Source organism: Mya arenaria, chromosome 13 (assembly GCF_026914265.1).
Source record: "Mya arenaria isolate MELC-2E11 chromosome 13, ASM2691426v1".
Lineage (NCBI taxonomy): Eukaryota > Metazoa > Mollusca > Bivalvia > Myida > Myidae > Mya > Mya arenaria.
In genome coordinates, this window is record NC_069134.1 from 2,349,003 (window position 1) to 2,369,801 (window position 20,799).

At 35.6% G+C, this 20,799-nt stretch overlaps 2 protein-coding genes across 2 annotated transcripts; one reads left to right on the forward strand and one right to left on the reverse strand.

The window, feature by feature from the left end:
- The first annotated feature begins 2,828 nt into the window (after positions 1-2,828).
- On the forward strand, positions 2,829-20,293 carry LOC128214121 (transmembrane protein 59-like). Its single transcript, XM_052920392.1, has 6 exons — positions 2,829-2,984; positions 10,026-10,125; positions 10,447-10,541; positions 11,346-11,535; positions 12,218-12,531; positions 12,853-20,293. The coding sequence occupies exons 1-6, from the start codon at positions 2,838-2,840 to the stop codon at positions 12,982-12,984; spliced, it is 978 nt and encodes a 325-aa protein (XP_052776352.1). The 5' UTR covers positions 2,829-2,837; the 3' UTR covers positions 12,985-20,293.
- Positions 14,211-15,026, reverse strand: LOC128213778 (KH domain-containing protein 3-like). Its single transcript, XM_052919827.1, has one exon. The coding sequence runs from the start codon at positions 15,024-15,026 to the stop codon at positions 14,211-14,213; it is 816 nt and encodes a 271-aa protein (XP_052775787.1).
- Positions 20,294-20,799: the final 506 nt, after the last annotated feature.

Genomic DNA, 20,799 nt, shown 5'->3' on the forward strand with positions numbered 1-20,799 from the left:
TTAGCCGTTTTTAACGAAATAATAAGGGTTATAGAATGGCGAAGATCAGGAGAGCGGACGTGCGTAAGTCGTTAACAATTCTGCGTTTTAATTCCATTTTTAAAAATTCAATTGTACTTATGCATTTGTTATAAAACTTGACCCTGTAGATTTCATTGTATTATTGGTCATAATATGTTCCCGAATGTTGTCTTGAACAATTATAAATATGGGTAACCACATTCAAAACCTAGTTCGCTAGGTTGAATCTTGCCTGAAAAATACATCGTAAATTTAATAGTTTCCATCCAATTACTGTGAAACTTGGTCAGAAAACTTGTCTTCATGTTGTCTTGAACAATTATGAATATGGATCACATCTGGCGAGAATATAGGTCACTAGGTCAAATCTTAGAAAAAAATCCCGGCCATAAATCTAAAAGTTTGTATCCACTTGTTTTGAAACTTGGCCAGAAAACCTCTTTACATGATATCTTTAACATTTGTAAAAATCTGTCACCTGACTCAACTCAGGTTTAAAGTCACTAGATTAAATCGTTTTTAACCAATTGTTATGAAACTTTGTAAAGTTGCAAGTTGTCTTGTTATTGTTTTCAACTAGGATAAAAACTTTGCTAAATGCATGTTGAGTTATTGCGCTTGATTTAAAAAAAAGTTGGTATCTGCGACCATGTGTATAATTTTCTTCTCGAATGTAAAATGAGTGACCTAAACCTTAAACATTACCACTCTTGGTACAGAAACAAAAAAAGAAATAGATATATGCAAACATAGTTACCATTTTTTCCTCGCTTGTAAAGTGAGGAACCTAAATGTTAAACAGTTTAAAACCTCTTGACTCAGAAGAGGCCTGTTACCTCTTGACCAGTCAATTGTAACCACGCCTAAAATCCCCGGGGACGAACTGATGGTTAAATCCCCGCCAAATACCCCGGCACCCCAGGGACCCTAGGTAAGGCAAATTCTCCGCTAAATTTTGCGCGATGACAAAACCATCGCATTCACTAGGCACTGCGGGGCCACCTGAAAGATAAAAACACGGCCCATTTCCCCGGCTATCCCCGGAATACCCCCGGACGTGGGGGGCGTGGTTACAATTGACTGGTGCATCAATACTACTTGTAGCATTCTCTTGATGCATAGGAAATGTATAATCTATAAGTTTCTAAACACTAACAACCAGAGTGCCCCAGCTATGACTGTTCGAGAGGCCCAGAAATCCTCGCCAGGCGTCATTCAGTAGAGTTTCTGTCTGGGGCGAATCATTAGGGAGCTGGCTTAGAACTGGTGTGTAACACTATAAGAGGAAAAGAAATCGGCGAACACATTTTCCATTCCGTCATGTTGTGTTTTATAGTACTCTGCGTTACAACATTTATCAGAGTACTTTTGCGGACATTGTTTAACAAACCGGTTTGTACAGTTGAGTGAAATGGGATATAATTGGATTAGGGATTACTTTTAAATCAGTTCTACCGAGTCTCTCATCGTGGTGACATCGAATTACCAATTCAAATTCAATGTTTATAAATGATTGTTTAATTTCACGTGTTGCTGATTACACATGTATCCCAATAATTCAAATCGAATCTTGTTTTATATCAAAAATGTATTTATTATAAGATAATTGTTCAAAACTTTGTTGTTAGGGAGATTACGGAAGATGAGGCCCGACATCAAGTGGTAATTGGCAATCCTGTATCCCTGGTGACAAACGGGGAGAGGTTTCTGAGTTCTCTCCGAAAAATCGAAGGGTTTTTATCTCAATTTTGCATCGGCGAGTCGACCACGTTCGTAATCTCATTTTTGTTGCTTAAACATTTTGTCTTGTCATTGCTTACGTTATCATGCTGTGTATGTCATCTTGTACTCTGTTTGTGCCACCACAATATATGCGTCACTCGCAAATCGCAACTGTGTTGAACTTTTCTTAGTTTGTAAGAAATATAGTTTGGACTGTTAGTAACTTTCTGTTGGTGCATGGTAGCTATAAGTCTACAAAAAGGAAAATGGTATTTGTGAACGTAGTTACCATTTCCTATCTGCGTGCAATGTGGGTAACCTGACCAAAGCCAGTCACAAGTCAGTGTGAAAAACAGGGAGTAACCACTTTTATTTTTCGGATCTCATGTCTTCAATTTATTAATAAATTCGCCTTACAATCATTCAAAAACAAAAAATCCTCTCATTGTTAATTGTTTAATGTATTTCTGAAGGAAATCGCGCGATTTGGTTCTTACGTACAATCATCATCAACTTATCTTATGTACACATGTCGATAGCAGCATCGGGGGCGAAATCAATCGGCCCCTTACCAAATAGGCCCTGAGACATTTCTGTCCTGCCATTTCGGCCCCTTTAAAATATTAACTCGAGACTTTTCGGCCCCTTACTGAATTTCAACAGGGACATTTCGGCCTCTTCATTTTATTAAAGTTTTTGTTTAAAATATTTTTATTAAAACAGCAGAAATGTTCAAAATGCATTTCAAAAGAAGTTGTAATGAGATTTTAAATCAAAATAAAAAAAACCCATTAAATATCAATGAAAATATTGATAAAAAATCGGAAGAAAAAAAGGTAATATATGTAATTTATTTTTACTTTAAACACATATAAATAAAAACATAAAAATACATAGAAATACATTTACAACACAAATATGATCATGTATATTTAAATTATATTAAATTCGCAGTACAAACAAATTCGCTTTTTCATAACTTGATATAGATGAACGGCTAAACAGTGAGAATTAGTGTTGTTTAGCCTGTACGAATTTTTCGTGTTGACGTACGCAATACAGGTCATGTGACTCGATATGCCCAACTCAACAAAATGGCTATCAAAATAATTTGTGGTTGTATATTTTTATTGTTTTTATTCACCCTGGCAAGCTGCGATGTTTTTGATAGTATTCTGGATGATGTAGCTTCGTGCAAGCAAGTCTGCCACAACACATTTACACCTCACACCTACGAAAAGGTATTGAAATATGGTTGCAAAAACTGAGGGAGCTTTTGTTTACCTATTTACAGATTGTAAACATCTGATGATCTGTCAAAAATAGTGACGTTGACAATTCATAGCAATATTTCTATAAAAATCACAGGATGATATGTATAAAATCCATTTTCAAATAATAGATGAACAACAAAAATCCAGTGTTCAACTATCCCCAGTTTGTTTTTTTAAAGATGGACAAGACATAGCCTGTGTGTTTCATCTATCAGTGTACTAAGACTTCCTTTGCTTATTGTAAAATCGAAGTTGATATAAATGTATAATTTTTAATACATATATGTTGAGGATTTAATTACCTTTAAAATTATGTGGCCATAAAAGTATTTCTATAGTATATGTCCGACACCTGACCTATTTGTTGACATAGGGGTCGGCCATTTTGTTTTGTGACGTATGTACAATCAACCGGTGTAAATGAAATTTTCAGTAGATAACAATACCAAACATGGAGGTAACGTGACCGCGAATATGCACATTGTTAAGAAGTGCCTGTCTGTGACGTCATCAGCATATATAAATAGATGAAATCGGGAAAATCCGATCTGGGTTTTACGAGATTCTAGCAATAGCAATGGCTTACATTTAGAAAGTTGAATTAGAATATAGAAAAAAATGTAATTACGTATATTTTTTTTGATTTTGGGGGAATACTTACGCGTAGAAACGATATGATCTTTAAATGTTTGTAGCTGACAGTTCTCTCGAATGAATATAAACAATACGAAGTGCAGGTACCCGTTCACGTGATCGATATTCGGCATGTTTCGGATTACATCTATAGACGGTATACACCGATAGATGAAACATTGAGTATAATTAAAATGGTAGACTTAGTGGAGTAATATTGTGGAACGTAATGCAGGACATAAAATGTTTCAACAAAGTAGCAACCATAAACATTATGGACCAGACATAACTGACCATATTTGGGAACATAACAGACCATCTAGAGAAACATAATGGTTTTATTAAACTCATTTGAGTCATTGTTTTTTTACAATAATTTAATTCCAATTGGAAACATTCAGTATGAATATAAGTCACTATGGATCAAAAACTAGGTCCAATCTTATAGAGAAAAAAATCATAAATTCAATAGTTTTTTATCCAATTTTTAGGAAACTTGGTCAGAATACTTGTCTGCATATTGTCTTCAACAATTCTGTGTATGGGTCACCTCCTCAGTTCAAGACTAGGTCACAAGGTCAATCTTAGGGGAAAAAGATCCTGTCATTATGTTTTTTTTCAACCTTTCATCCTATTGAACAAAGATATTGTTCCAAAATATTGTATTGATTTTATCATAGTTTCGAAAGAAGTTTTTGATCCATCATTAATGTATTTTGCAACGTCTGAAAAAAGAGATTGTTTTATTTCTGTGTTATGTTACTGTATTCTTTACTTGAGAATGTTTTTAGTATAAATTTGAAATAAAGTTTAATCATATACATTCAATGAAATAATATATAAGGAAGAAGATAGTGAACTGAGCCATGCCTGACGCCTCGCTTGATTTTAGATTCTTCGTGGAGAAAGCCATTATTTATTACAACACTACTAATACAGGCTTGATATCTTTATAGAAGAGCTTGATCCAGTCTGTTCAGGTTTGGTCAAAATTGAAGTGTTTTAAACCATTTAAAAATGGAGATATTGTAAAAGGTGTTGCAAGCCTTATCCAAATCAGACATAAATATCAATGTGTTGTTAAAATAATACATTCTCATTGATAAGTCTTAAAATTCCTCCAATTTATCTCCCATTTTCAAAACCTATTTAGAAATTGCTTAAAATGTTATTCAATTGCTTTTTTCATTGTATTAGCGATATATTTTGTTGTGATTGTTATATAAATATATTGGTGTTTAGTTTAAGATAACTTCTTAGGCTCTTTCTCGTTTTGGAATTAAAGAATTTAGACCTTGTTTCATTAGAGGCCATAAATTACCATAAAAGTGTTCCAAAATATTTTGTAATACTTGGTTTGTGAAAACAATCAGAACCGAGACTTTTTTATGTCTGTTATCGCTGTTTCATCCTTAGTATTTTATTTTTTTGTAGAATGTTTGTCGAGCATCTCATTTTCCTGAAGGTTTACTTATTATTTTGTTATCAACTTTTAAATCAACTTTTAATAATAACTTTTTTTTAAACAAGGTAACACACAACAACATAAGAAGCACATGACATACAAACATAACACACACCTTCTTTCCACTGTGGCCTTCTGGAAAAAAGTATTATCACAATTATCAGAGTTATACAAGCCAATCATTACTTAGGAAGAAAATAGGAAACATGAAAAAGCACACACACCCACACACAATAATGTATTGTATCAATGTATCAATCTAGCTCTTATCATCACATACGCACAAAAATATGAGTGTACATATTACAACATATATAAACGAAAACATAAAAAAACTTCTTATTGCTTCCTTGATAAGAACCTAAGTGATACACATGAGCTCAAACCAGGTTGTATAGCCTACAAAGTAATAGAAACAGTATCTCTTAAACTCATTAAGTGATTGAATTCGGCTGCAATTGATGTTGTAAAAATGATTTCTTATAACATATATGATTTCTTTATATGTTGTAACAGTTTAAGATGAACCTTTACCTTCTGGTAGAATTAGTTCCTAACATTTCTAATGCATAATGCAAACAAATGTTGTTTTTTATTGTGTTTTATACCTAATATGAGCGATATTTTGTCTTGAAGACGATCATAACTGATATATTTTATTATAAGATATCGTAATGAATACTAATGATGTCTCATATTAACACAGTGTAAGAATATATGATGATGTATATGCCAATGAAGCTGTTTGATACTTGCAACTGTTTTCAAATTTAAGCCATTTTAATTTTTCCAAAAATTCATGGGTTGAAGTTCTGGTAGGCTTAAAAAGAATAATATTTGCAGCTCTAGTGTCGGGTCAAACAGGCCCAGTAACAGAAAGGCAAACTTTGAAATCAGAGAAAACACCTAGATTGTGTTGGACTGGGTTTGACTTTGAAAGAATTACCAGTGTTACACTGTCTTTAATAGGGTGATAATGATAATAAATTAAGTATTATGTCCCAGTTCTGGTGACATTTTGTCTTTGATGTTTTAGGTTTTGTTTCATTTAGGGATGTGTTAGGGATTTACATATGATTTATAAAACAGTGAATTCATTTGATCAGTTAAAAAGTTGTTAAGTCTTTTTAAAGTCTTTTCTTGCAAACAAACCTAACTTGCAAATTCAATGACAAGGATGAATCAGTAACAATTCCAAACAATCTCTTTGAAGTTGTTAATAAGAACTTCATATACCGTTACATATAATTTAGAGCATTTACATATCTTATCTACCTGTAGTTAGTTATGTGTGCATTGCTTTCATTTTGGCAAAAAAAGTATTTAAATTTGTTAAATGTACTGTTTATTCTTCTTTCCAAACATATATGACAAATTGAGAAGCCAGTCATTAGTTCTACATGTACCGGTAGGTTGATTTTGTCTAATTCTTATCTGCTGACTATCACGAGCTCACATAGAATATCAAATGCAGTTGTGATAAGAATCAACGACAACATAAATCTGTTGACAGCAAGGATTGAAATACCACACCACACAGACTACAATAATGTACAGTTCAGATTAAAAGACATTCAATTGCATATTAAGGCCCCAATCATTGCTTTCAAATTGATCAAAATGGTATTTTTAGCTTCTTTTTATCCCCCGCCTTGAAAAGGTGAGGGGATATAGTAATGGTAGGGGCGATTCCGTGTGTGCGTGTGTGCGTCCGTCCGTCTGTCCCACATTCATTTCTTTGCATCTCCTCTTACATTTCTCATGCGATTTCTAACAAACTTTCACAGATTGATGATCATAAAGTGAATCTGCGCATATTGTCGCCTTTTAGGATTCGACCATTTTTCAAAGAGTTATAGCCCTTTGTTTATTTTACATTTAAAATTGGTTTCTTCGCAACTCCTCTTATGTTTTTCATAAGATTTCTACCAAACTATCACAGATTGATGATCATAAAGTGAAGCAGTGCATATTGTCGGGCTTTCCTGATTTGACCATTTTTAGCTCTACTGGCCAAAGGCCAGAAGAGCTTATGCGATGGTAATGTGTATGTAGTATGTGCGTCCGTGCGGTCGTGCGTTCGTGCGTCTGTAAACAATTGCTTGTGAACACGATACAGTCTTCAGTTTTGATTGTATCTCGATGAAACTTGTACAGTATTTAGATATCCATTAGAGCTGGGTTCCTTTCGAAAACCAGCCAGATCCGCCCATGCATGCCTAGATTATGGCCCTTGATAGTATAAAAAAATGCTATTGTGTAAACAATAGGTTGTAAACAATTGGTTGTGAACACGATACAGTCTTCAGTTTTTATTGTATCTCAATGAAACTTGTACAGTATCTAGATATCCATTAGAGCTCGGTTCCTTTCGAAAACCAGCCAGATCCGCCCATGAATGACTAGATTATGGGCCATTAATGTTTTAAAGAAATGCTCTCTATTTTTAGCCAGGTCTGCATGAGCAAATTCTATTTTTAGCCAAGTTTACATGTACATGTAAATTCAAGTCTAGAGTTAAGGGAGACAATTTGCAAGTCTAGGATTTTGAGAGACAATTTGCTTTTTGCTTCTGCAGCTGATTTTGTGAATTACTCTGCCTTGTTCTTGTTGAAAGCCCAAAGGCCATTTTTTAGCTTTAAGTTCTGTAGTTTGCGCATTCATCTTAACAAAATTGGTTGTGAATGTTAAGTTATGCACCTGGTGTCATTACTGGCCACACCCAGGGTTCACAGGTTTGGTAAACATAAATCTGGAAAGGTTTAAAAATCTTTTTGTGTGTTCTGGATCCATCTCAGCACAATTGATTGTGAATGTTTGTTCAAATTGATCAATGTTGTCCTAGGATGCCCTTGACTTTGACCTTTTGACCACCTTTTTTTAACTTTTAAAACTACAGAAATTTTTACTATGAGTACAGTTTTGAAAGCATTTTTTTTTTGTCAGATGACTTTTACTTGGCACATATTAAAATAGTTCATGGAACTAATCTGCTTACAATACTTACTTGGCTCAGATGTTGAACGTGCTACGTTTTCAGGTAAGCCAAACACAAAACATAAACCATATGTCTGTTGCCTTTTACCCATACATACATGCTCTGTATTGATATGACCACAAAAGCCATGCCAGTAGAGCATAGGCCCTTTTGGGCCTCTTGTTTAAGGAGACATTGCCCTTTGCTTATTTTACATTTAAAATTGTTTCTTCGCAACTCCTCTTACGTTTTTCATGCGATTTCTACCAAACTTTCACAGATTGGTGATCATAAAGTGAAGCAGCGCATATTGTCGGGCTTTCCTGATTTGACCATTTTTGAAAGAGTTTTTGCCCTTTGCTTATTATACATTTAAAATTGGTTTCTTCGCAACTCCTCTTACGTTTTTCATGCGATTTCTACCAAACTTTCACAGATTGATGATCATAAAGTGAAGCAGCGCATATTATCGGGCTTTCCTGATTTGACCATTTTTGAAAGAGTTATTGCCCTTTGCTTATTTTACATTTAAAATTGGTTTCTTCGCAACTCCTATTACGTTTTTCATGCGATTTCTACCAAACTTTTACAGGCTGATGATCATAAAGTGAAGCAGCGTATATTGTCTGGCTTTTGCGATTTGACCATCTTGAAAGAGTTATTGCCCTTTGCTTTATTTTACATCTAAAATTGGTTTCTTTGCAAATCCTCTTACTTTTTCATGCGATTTTTCATGCGATTTCTACCAAACTTTCACAGATTGATGACTATATAGTGATGCAGCGCATATTGTCGGGCTTTCGCGATTCGGCCATTTTAGAAAGAGTTATTGCCCTTTTTTTACATTTGAAATTGGTTTCTTCACAACTCCTCTTACATTTTTCATGCAATTTCTACCAAACTTTCACAAATTGATGACTATATAGTAACACAGTGCATATTGTCGGGCTTTCGCGATTGGACCATTTTTGAAAGAGTTATTGCCCTTTCTTTATTTTACATTTAAAATTGGTTTCTTTGCAACTCCTTACATTTATGAATATATAGTGACACATCGCATATTGTCAGGCTTTTGTAATTTGACCTTTTTTGAAAGAGTTATTGCCCTTTCTTAATTTTATGCATTTCTTATGTTCCTGAGAAACTACCCTTATCATTGATTGGCTTTCGTTACAAAAAATGTCCCCATGAGGAGGGGGATATAGCTGTCTGTGACCGCTCTTGTTTTATAGAAGTTGATGACCACTTATGATTTTTGGATCAGTAGGTCAAAGGTCAAGATTGGTATTGGTCGCAGTGACAGTGAGGTAAAAACAGATTCTGCTCAATTTTAAGGATCACTTGCACCCAGGACCTCATACTTGGTATGCTAGTTGGGTCATGACTATTAGATGACCCTATCGATTTTCAGGTCAGTTGTTCAAAGGTCAAGGTGACCTTGATGTAAAATAATGGTTTCCGGTGAATGACTAAAGACTGCTTGGGCCCAGGAACTTCATAACTTCTTTGCTAGTTGGTCTTGATCATTAGATGTCCCCTATTGATTTAGATGTCAGTAGTTCAAGGTCACTGAGACCTTCATATGAAAAACAATTTTTTGGTCACCAGTCTGTACGTCACACTTCGTTCCGCTTAATAACTAAAAAATGCTTGGACCAAGGAACTTAACTGGTTGCTCATGACCAGTGGATGACCTCTATGTTTGTTCGTCTCCAGTCCCAAAGTAAATATTTCATGTCCATCATTGCTTATTTCTAACCTTCTACCTCACAATGGTGGAGACAAGTGCTTTTTCAAAAAAGCAATCACTAGTTTTCTTAAATTATATCACTATTAAATGTTTACCCCAGCTACAAATTGCTGCTAAAAATACATTCTATTATATTTCACTCATGAATTCTTTTACTTATTTTGCATTGATTTTTGTTTTCAGAGTGGAAGTGAGGAATGTTGTAACAGAGGCTGCCGCTTGTTTTCCATGGTTGAGTTCATCTATGATGATGTGAATAAAACTACTGAAGTTTGCATTGCGTGTGAGTATTTCCATGTGTTAAGATATGCTTTCTTTCTGTCTCTCAAAGACATCATATTTAAGTATTGTTTGGTTCTTGATTTCGTTTTTGTTGTTGTTGCAAAAACTTTTAAAAGTTGGCAATTAAATATTTTCTCAATAAAATTTATAGATGAAACTTTAGGCACCTGTTACCAAAGTACAGGTTTATACATGTACCAAAGACAAAAGGCATGTAGTAAGTTTAGTCCCATCCATCACACTTGATAATTATGAGGTTTGTGTATGTATATGCTATTTGTTTAGTTGAATAATATCTTTAAAGATCTAATTCCATTTTCAGCATGCACAGAAGCTTATACAGAGACAGATGATTTCGAAGCTTGTAAACTCGGCTGTAAGAGTCAAAAACCATTTGCCTTGGACAACCTATTAAAGGTAAACAAGACTTCTGTACCAGGTTGTGAACTGTTGGCTGCTAATTTGTTAACAAGAAAGAAAGGCCAGGAGAATATTCCTTTGGTCAGGATCAAACTCATGATCTCTTGGTATCTGGGTTTTTGATTCTCACCCAAAAGGGCGTGAGTTTCACCTGAGGAAATGGACTGTCTGACGTCTGAAGGCCAATTACAATATCAATCTTATACTTGTTCTTTGACACGCCTCAGTGATTCCATTCAGTCCATTAGCTAGTTATTTTAAGTTCAGCTTGTTAGAGAATAAGAAGGGTTAAACTACTCACCCCGTAGTTTGCGTCCAGTCAAAGTTTCAGGGCAAGTTGTCATTTTCACTAAAGCATCGGTACCTTTCAATTTTCTTCATACATTTACACTACGGTAGTCAGTTTATCCTAAATACAAATTATGCCCCTTACTTTACTTAAGAAGTTTTTTTTAAATTTGCCATCAAGTTCTTTACTAATTCATTACATTAATGCATTATTTTCTAAGACAAAGTGGCGTATAGTTGAGGGCACTGTCTTATGACATCTCTTGTGAAAAGTCAAATCGAAACACTTGGATTCTATTCTTAGCAATTTAAAATAAACTGAATCCAAGGTGTTTATTGAACCCAAGGAAGGTTTTTAGCAAGATACATGTATATCAAGTAATAGATTGATTAATCAGTCACGAAGTAGCCAGTTCTCAACAAAAAAATGCAATTATTGCAAGTAATTGTCTATATAGAAATTCACATTTATCATTTGCTTCTGACAAACACCACTTCCTTACCACTGATCAGGAGGACCAATGGGAGCAGCATATCCGCCTGGTAGACCCGTTCACCTACATGCACAAGTGGTACAGTGATGTGTTCAACACCGTGGTCAGTCAGGCATCTGTCAGCTGGACTGTCTACATGAAGGATGGAGATGGAAGCGTCATTGTCGTCAAGTCCCCACCACAACACCGCATAAATGATTTGGATATCGGTGAGTGGGCCCAGGTTTTAAAAGTATTGCTTGAAGGAAAATATTGTTGGAGTTGAAGCAAGTTTCATTATTTTTCTGAATTTGAACAATATTTAGTCGTCCTTTATAATGACATTGAGGATGTTATGATAACATGCTCTTCTGTCGTCCTTCATCAGGTCAATCTGTGTGTAAACACATATATGCGGAGATCATGCAGCATTTGAGATGGAAATATGTTAACACACTGAACAAGACGCATTTCAGGTCATCAGAAAAAAACCCATAATATTCCTTGATTATATGCCTCCTTTGATTCATTTAATATATAATTTACTGTTTTCACTTTTGACCCACAAAAGTGTTGACTCGAAATTTCCTAAAATTTTCAGTACAGAAATTACATCAGTATATTTTAGGGTTTAGGATGTAGTATATTTAAAAACAAAAGAAGTGAATTCTTTCAGAAAGGTCTCCATGAAGGATACAGTATGCTTCTAAAATAATTCTTCCATCACATCATGAATAAATTTAGTAAAAATTCAACTAAAATGCTGTGTGTTTGAAGCAGCACTTAACACACAGCACTAGGATGATACAGGATCAGAAATTGACAGTAGCATGATGGATGGCCAAACAAAATGTTTGTGCAAAAAATAGCATGAGCAATTACTGGTTTATAAAGGTGTACTTGTATTATCAGAGTACAACACGGGCAGCTTCATTGAAACCAACCTGGAGGCAGTGGACAACTCTGCCACTCCGTACCTGAAGAACCTGCCGTACAAGGCCCAGCGTAACGATGACGACATTGTCCGACTCTCTGCCCGAGACCTGGGTGGGGACGGTGGACAACATGAGGAACACACAGACTGGCTATCTTGTGTGGCCCGCAAGACTGGCCTGCCCCGCCTCCTGCTCAGCTGGCTCCTCCTAATGTGTGCCATCGTCATGGTATGGCTATGCTTATCTGCAGCTGTCACAGCACCTGAACAGAAGGTCTATACTGAACCACAGGTATGCCATTAATTTTTTTTTTTTGGGGGGGGATATATGATCATATGGGACTCATGTTTGATAAAGATTTAAGGGGAAAGTCTCAAAAAACTATTGAAATATTTTTATATTTTTTATCAAATTTTCTTGTTTCTAAATTTTATTTTCTGACTGTCTACAACACTAGTTGAAGTGGAATTATGCTTTCTCTGAACTTAGAGTTATTCGATGTACATGTACTTCTGAAGAATCATATTACCTTAATTAAAAAAAATCATCTTGACTGCTTGCTTTATTCAGAGGATGGCAATTCAAATGTTCTTATTATGTTTCTCTCTCCAGAAACTGAGTATTAATGGTGACCAGGAAGTGATAGCAGCTCTGCTGGCTCAAGGAATCAAACCATCATACCCGCAGGAAAATGACGACAATCTCTCCTCCCTGCCCTTGAAAATCAGTGTCCACAGAATATAAGGGATGTCTACACAACATTGCAAAATATACTTTCTTATGTGAAATCCGAGGGAAGCATTTAGCTTGTATATAATGAATAGAATTCACCCCTAGTCACGTAATGTTGGGAGGAATTACAAAAATGGGAGCCTAATATCATTGGTGTTAAACTGATCATGGTATGGACGATCATGGTACTGGTGTTCCTGGTACCTCTTTATGTTATCTCTTATGTTCTTATAAACTATTGTGTAAATTGTTGTGGGTTGCTCTTTTCGGGCATTTATATTAGTAGTTGTTGAACCTTGTTAGAATTGACTGCTGTTAATGTTTTACGATTCTGGTAGCATTCAATATCTTGTGTCTACATTCCAATTACCAATCCACATTTAATGTCTGTTTTCAGTAAAAGCTTAAATAAACCATATAGCAATCAATTTTTGGCCACCTCTCAAATGATTTTCTGCATGATATAATAACTGTAGAATAATTTTGAAAATACATGAACTTTATTCAAAAGAAAAAAAAATTGTTAATAAGTGTCTGCATGTACAACTAATGTCTTAGATGACCTGTAAAGTCTTGGCTAGGCGTGAAATCATGTAGTAGTGCAGTACATAAAAGCAAGCTGCTTCTATCACAATAGCATTAATCTGCACATGGTCCCATGTAACATATTGTTATGTAATGTACAACTTGTGTTTCGTGGTGTTCTGTATAGGTGCAATGGATTCAGTTCTGTATCTCGGCATATCTCTATCAAATGAATGTCCCATAAGAGTTGTGTTCGTTTAGAACTAGATTTTTTTAAGTGTTAACTTTATTTCTTGTTGTTACTTTTCTTCATATAATACTCTTAAAGCACAAAGAGCTATCATTGGTATTTCTGGTTAGAGATTGATAAATATTATACAAGCTGACACAATGGCTTCAATATTCATTCTTTTAAAGTTTGTTTTCCATTCTTAGCCTTTATTTTGCAACATCTGCTTTATGTTACATCATGTGGTTGTTCAAAGTCAGAAGCCTCAATTTGGAAGAAATCACTGTTGCACTGTGGGTAACATGTTAAAAACAATTTAAAAAAAATTGGCCCATCGTTCTGTGGTGTCATCTTTCTGTAGTCAATATTATATGCTTATAAATTCTGTATATATTATTTTATAGATTGAGATTTTTTTAAATATCTGCATTTATAGAACATTTACAATAAGTTAAACAAATCCTTCCTGAACGTTAAAAATTGATTATTGACTGTTTGTACAGGCCATCTCAATGGGTTTTGCTTGAACAGGCTTATATGCCATCTCATTGGGTATTGCCTGAACTGGCTTACAGTCCATCCGAATGGGTATTGCTTGAACAGGCTTACAGGCCATCTCAATGGGTATTGCTTGAACAGGCTTACAGGTCATCTCAATGGGTATTGCTTGAACATACTTACAGGCCATCTTAATGGGTATTGCTTGAACATACTTACAGGCCATCTTAATGGGTATTGCTTGACCTGGCTTACAGGCCATCTCAATGGGTATTGCTTGAACAGGCTTACAGGCCATCTCAATGGGTATTGCTTGAACAGGCTTACAGGCCATCTCAATGGGTATTGCTTGAACATACTTACAGGCCATCTTAATGGGTATTGCTTGACCTGGCTTACAGGCCATCTCAATGGGTATTGCTTGAACAGGCTTACAGGCCATCCGAATGGGTATTGCTTGAACAGGCTTACAGGTCATCTCAATGGGTATTGCTTGAACATACTTACAGGCCATCTTAATGGGTATTGCTTGACCTGGCTTACAGGCCATCTCAATGGGTATTGCTTGAACAGGCTTACAGGCCATCTCAATGGGTATTGCTTGAACTGGCTTACAGGCCTTCTTAATGGGTATTGCTTGAACAGGCTTACAGGCCATCTCAATGGATATTGCTTGAACAGACTTACAGGCCATCTCAATGGATATTGCTTGAACTAGCTTACAGGCCATCTCAATGGGTATTGCTTGGCATGGCTTACAGGCCATCACAATTGGTATTGCTTGAACAGGCTTACAGGCCATCTCAATGGGTATTGCTTGTCATGGCTTACAGGCCATCTCAATGAGTATTGCTTGAACAGGCTTACAGGCCATCTCAATGTGTATTGCTTGAACAGGCTTACAGGCCATCTCAATGGGTAGTGCTTGACCTGGCTTACAGGCCATCTCAATGAGTATTGCTTGAACAGGCTTACAGCCCATTTCAATGTGTATTGCTTGAACAGGCTTACAGGCCATCTCAATGAGTATTGCTTGAACAGGCTTACAGGCCATCTCAACGAGTATTGTTTGAACAGGCTTACAAGCCATCTAGGCTAGAAACTTGACTTTGCAGAATGATTTTTAAGACTTCATGTATTTATCAAAAGACATTTTTTTATGAATTTGAACTTGCTAAAAATTTAACTTTAGGAGGTCAGTTGGGCAAATGGCAGACTATTATTGAGAACTTTATTGTCACTTCATTGTATTAGTGTTAGAGAAATCCCTCTTAAACAACTGGGGTCGTATTCATAAAGCTTCATAGTGAATCTTTGAACTTAGTGAGATTTTTCAATTTTTTCAACACTGAATATTTTTTTATTTCCTCCATTCTCCGTCAGATTTATTCATATGCCTTTATTATTTAGATATTATTCTTGCTTATTTTCATACCTTTGATATAAAACATTCTTAGTTTTCTACAAATTCAACTTAGGGCTTTTTCAGTAAAACATACAACCCGCAGGGGAAGGCAATTATTTAAATAGTATATGGGTGTTGTTTTTTTTTTTTTGCTTATTTGGACCCTGAAATGGTAAACTGTAGGGTGGGGGGGGGTATATTTTAAAGTGCCTCCCCTCGGGGTTTTTATGTTTAAGTGGAAAACCACTTAGAACAAAGCATTTTTCCACCAAGTTGAAATGTTCACTAAGATGTTTTATGAGTAAGGCCCATGTCCATATACATCCCTGTTGTTGTTGTTGTTGTTGTTGGTTTATTTGTATATTACTTTTGTGTTGATAAATTTTGGTAATAAATTACAAGGTGTTGTATTTGTGGCGTAGGGTTGGGTGATGAATCTAGGTGGTATTACATGAATATATGAGCAGTTGTGCTTTCTTTGTTTTGTCAATAGTATCTAATGGTTATACTTTTTTGGAGATGAAATATATCTTTAAAACACCTCTTTACACACTGTTCATAAGGGTTGTGAGTGATATTTTAGTTCAGTGTACATGTAATATAAACCCTGGCCCCAATATCACGAAAATAAGTCAAATCTCAATCTCAGTTCATTTTACCACATAAAAGCATAGTAAGATTTAAAATCTTGCATGCTTTTTTTATTTTTGAAAATAATTTTCTCATAGAATGTTTTGATAATAAGATTTCATCAATATTTCAAATTAAACTAATTCAAGAGCAAAATATATACTTAATAAGATTTCATCAATATTTCAGATTAAACTAATTCAAGAGCAAAATATATACTTGAGTAATGAAAACTCTTGGATATAGGATATATTTTCCTTGAAATCTTGATTAAAGGTTTTGATCATCATGTTCTATTATAAAATGTGCGAAAGCATGTATATTTTTGATATATAAATATTCGAGTGTATGTGGTAAAATGAGTTGAGACTGAGATTGAGATTTGACTTACAGGTTAAGTCTTTTAAGATATTGGGGCCAGGTGTTTTATATGACATGTTTTTATAAACGAGTGATACTTAGTCATGGAATTAATTAAATAAGTCCTCTTAAGAAATGGAGAGTCATATAACACTGTTTATGGATAGAATAAGTGTTGTTGAAATGATCAAATGTTATTGTAGAAATAGTTTTCAAAGTATAAATGGTCTTCATAGAAGTAAGAGGAGAACAATCAGCTTGTTTAATTCCAAAGAGTGTCAAGTTCTTATGAACTAAGAATGGTAGTTGAATCTTTTCTTCCTGAACACAATGAGTAAAGAAAGGCATCAGTATGTTGTTTGTGAGGTAAAGCATTGTGTCATGGTTTAAGGTTGTTAGCATGTATTTATCAAAATAAATGGTTTTATGCGAAGCAGTTCTGCTGTGTAATCATATATTTTAGTAAATGCATACCAATAACCTTTTAACCAGCTTAGTGGTTGTAATTATATTATGTCTACTGGTCCAACCTCTGTTCAGACTTCTGATTCACCTGAGTTAGGTCAATAACAGCTCACTGCTGATTTAACAAACAAAAAATGTTGGGCAGATTTGAAATATTCTTTCATCCCATTGGACAAAATATAATTTCAAACACTTAATATACATACATATAGCTTTATTTAATCCATTTTTTGAGACCTACCATACATGACATCAACTAAAATGATGGGAATGCGAATATTAACCTACATATCAAAAAAATACACAAAATAGAAGAAAAGCAATTATATGATTGCTCTAGTGTTTATTGATATAATGTAACTTTTTTTCTTCTGTCATATGAAGTAGGTATTGTTGAGTATTCATATTATTTGTTTTTCCAGCATAGGCCTGTTCAGTGATAGATATCATCTCTAAACCTGCAACCCATGTTCACACAGTGTGTATAGGGGTGTTGTGTGTAAATACATATTTGTTGTGTATACACAAAGCAAGACCGTGTGTTTTAGGCGATAACACTCACAAGTTCAACCCAATAGGGTGAGACGGGGTATTTTTCTAACCATATTGTTTTCTCATTCTATGATTCAAGCTGTATATAGGTTGGTGAGCGTGTGTTTTTGTGAAGGTGTATTGACATTGATTATTCATGTTGTATTTTTTACACTGGGGAAGTAGTTGTATTTTCAAAAAAATGTAAAAACGAACACAAAACATGATGACAATATTATCTAATATCCAATTCCAAAATCATCATTTTTATTAAAAATATCCATATTTACCATTTGTCAAGTACGGTACATCAATGCACTGCTCTATTTTTCAAGCTCCTGGTGATGTTTGAATTGGATTTTCATTTCCAGAGGGGCAAATGCATACAATACAACACATACAATCTTTTCTTTAACATACATTGTATTAAGGCTAGCAAACCATAATACATAGTTTGCAAATACAACTGCTTGTTGTCATTCACTTTAGTCGGCCACTGTCGGGGTTGGTCTATGTTGGTTACTGTAAGGGTGGGTCTGTGATTGCATATGTCAGGGTGGGTCTGTGATTGCAAATGTTAGGTAGGGTCTGTGTTTGCCACTGTCAGGGTGGGTCTGTGTTGGCCACTGTCTGGGTGGGTCTGTGTCAGTCACTGTCAGGGTGGGTCTGTGTTGGCGACTGTCAGGGTGGGTCTGTGTTGGCCACTGTCAGGGTGGGTCTATTGTCAGTCACTGTCAGTGTGGGTCTGTGTTGGCCACTGTCAGGGTGGGTCTGTGTTGGCCACTGTCTGGGTGGGTCTGTGTCAGTCACTGTCAGGGTGGGTCTGTGTTGGCGACTGTCAGGGTGGGTCTGTGCTGGCCACTGTCAGGGTGGGTCTATGTCAGTCACTGTCAGTGTGGGTCTGTGTTGGCCACTGTCAGGGTGGGTCTATGTCAGTCACTGTCAGTGTGGGTCTGTGTTGGCCATTGTCAGGGTGGGTCTGAGTTGGTCATTCTCATTGTGGGACTGTGTCGGCCATTGTCAGGGTGGGTCTGTGTCGGGCATTCTCATGGTGGGACTGTGTCGGCCACTGTCAGGGTTGGTTTGTGTTGGCCACTGTCAGAGTGGGTTTGTGTCGGGCACCATCATGGTTGGTCTGTGCTGGCCACTGTCAGGGTGGGTCTGTGTTGGGCACTGTCATGGTGGTCTGTGTTAGCCACTGTCAGGGTGGGTCTGTGTTGGTAACTGTCAGGGTGGGTCTTTGTTAGCAAATGTCAAAGTTGGTCTGTATTGGCCACTGTCAGGTTGGGTGTGTGCTTGTGTTGTAGATGACAATTGTTGTAAACAAACATTTGTGATATCATGTGATCTTGCTTTTTGGACTTGATACCTTTTTATTATCACTTTTATTTATTACAATTCTGTTATTCAACCTGTAAGATTTTCTAATAATATGATTTCTTATTGATAGAATGTTATAAGGAACAGAAATTGTAAAACATATTAAAAATGTGCACAACATCTATTTGACTGAATCTCATCCAAAAATAAAATCTTTTTATTTGTAAATATCGGGCCGATTGTTCAAAACTTTGTTAAAGTTAACAACGTGAGCTGAATCTTTGTAAACTTTTATAATTGAAATATTTTATGATGTGCTGATATGTCAAGAATAGCTGAATCAGTTGCCTCAACATTTGTGAAATGTACTGCAGATCACATTTGTGTCCTTGAAGGTTTATTAAGTAACGAGATTTGAAAGTTGACAATAATCCAGTAAAAAACATTGTTGTGAACAATCAGCCCATTGCTCATTTTTTTTTTCATTGTAATACCGTAAAGACGGCAGAAAGTTCATGTTTACCCTGACAAACAAAGTTTGAAGGAGGTATATTGGAGTCACCCTGTGGTTGGCGGTCGGTCCGTCCTGGTTGGCGTTCGGTCGGTCCATTGCAATTTGCCTTGTCCAGAGGATAACTTAAAAAGTGCTGGATGATATTTTCATTAAACTTCATACCGTGATAGAACATGATGAGAGGAAATGCTACATGTACAAGAGACATTACTCTATTTAAGCTTTTAAATGTTATTGCTCATTTTTACTTTTCCATCCTGGGAATAACTTGATGGAATTCAATTAAACTTCATACAATGGTAGAGCACAATGAGAAGATGTGCAGTGTATTAGAACCATAACTCTATTTCAGCTTATTAGAGAGTTATTGCCCTTTGTTACTTTTTCTGGTCCTAAGCAAAATGAGCAGAAGTTCAATTTGCAAGAACCATAACACTATTTCAGCTAATGACAGAGTTATTGCTCTATGTTACTTTTTCTTCTCAGCAGTGTAATTTCTTAATTACTGAATGGATTTTAATTATACAAAATACTTAGGTCAAGCATAATGAGTGGAAATGCAGAATACATTAATCTCGGAGTCATGGCCTCTTTTTAAAGAAATAGTTTGCCATTCCTGTGTCCATGCGGTCTCTGGGGTATTTGTCATTTAATTCTGTTCCCTTTTGTTGCACTGATGATATTTTCTTGCACACTGTTAATGTATAATTAAGTGAACATTTTAGAGCTTGTATATATAATACCTGTGCATCAAAGACGTTAATTAAAGCAATTATAGCTCATTTTGGTATATGTCTGTAATGAAAAGACATTTTAGGGATTCAATAAAAAATACTGGTACAAAGTTGTTGTTATTGTTGTTTTCAGAAAGGACTCCCGCTCACTGTCCTAGATTTTATGTTGAATATTTTTTGTTTACCACATGATGGATATTCTCATGAAATTTAGTAAGGATATTAACAATGGCAACATTGTAAATACAGTTTAGTCCTTGTATATTTAGCTGTTAATTTAGTGAGCCGCTTGGTCAGCTAAGGAAAACTAGGAGGGTTGAAATTTGCAAACGATGCTCATGTTCACCTTTGATTTTACAGAATCATTTGGCATTAACGTTCACTTGATTGAATTTCAGCGTAGAGGTCAGATAGCCAAATCACCTGACATAATGCTCACCACAATGAGCCAATGCATGTTTGGGACCAGAATGTTTCACCAGGAGACATTAAAGGCGGCTGATTGGTGAATGAGAACATGTGGATAGTGCACAGAAAGTGAAGGACTTCCCGATTATCCGCTCCGTTTGGACTCTTATTGGGCCTCAGACTCCTCCTCTCTCAATTATATCCGTGA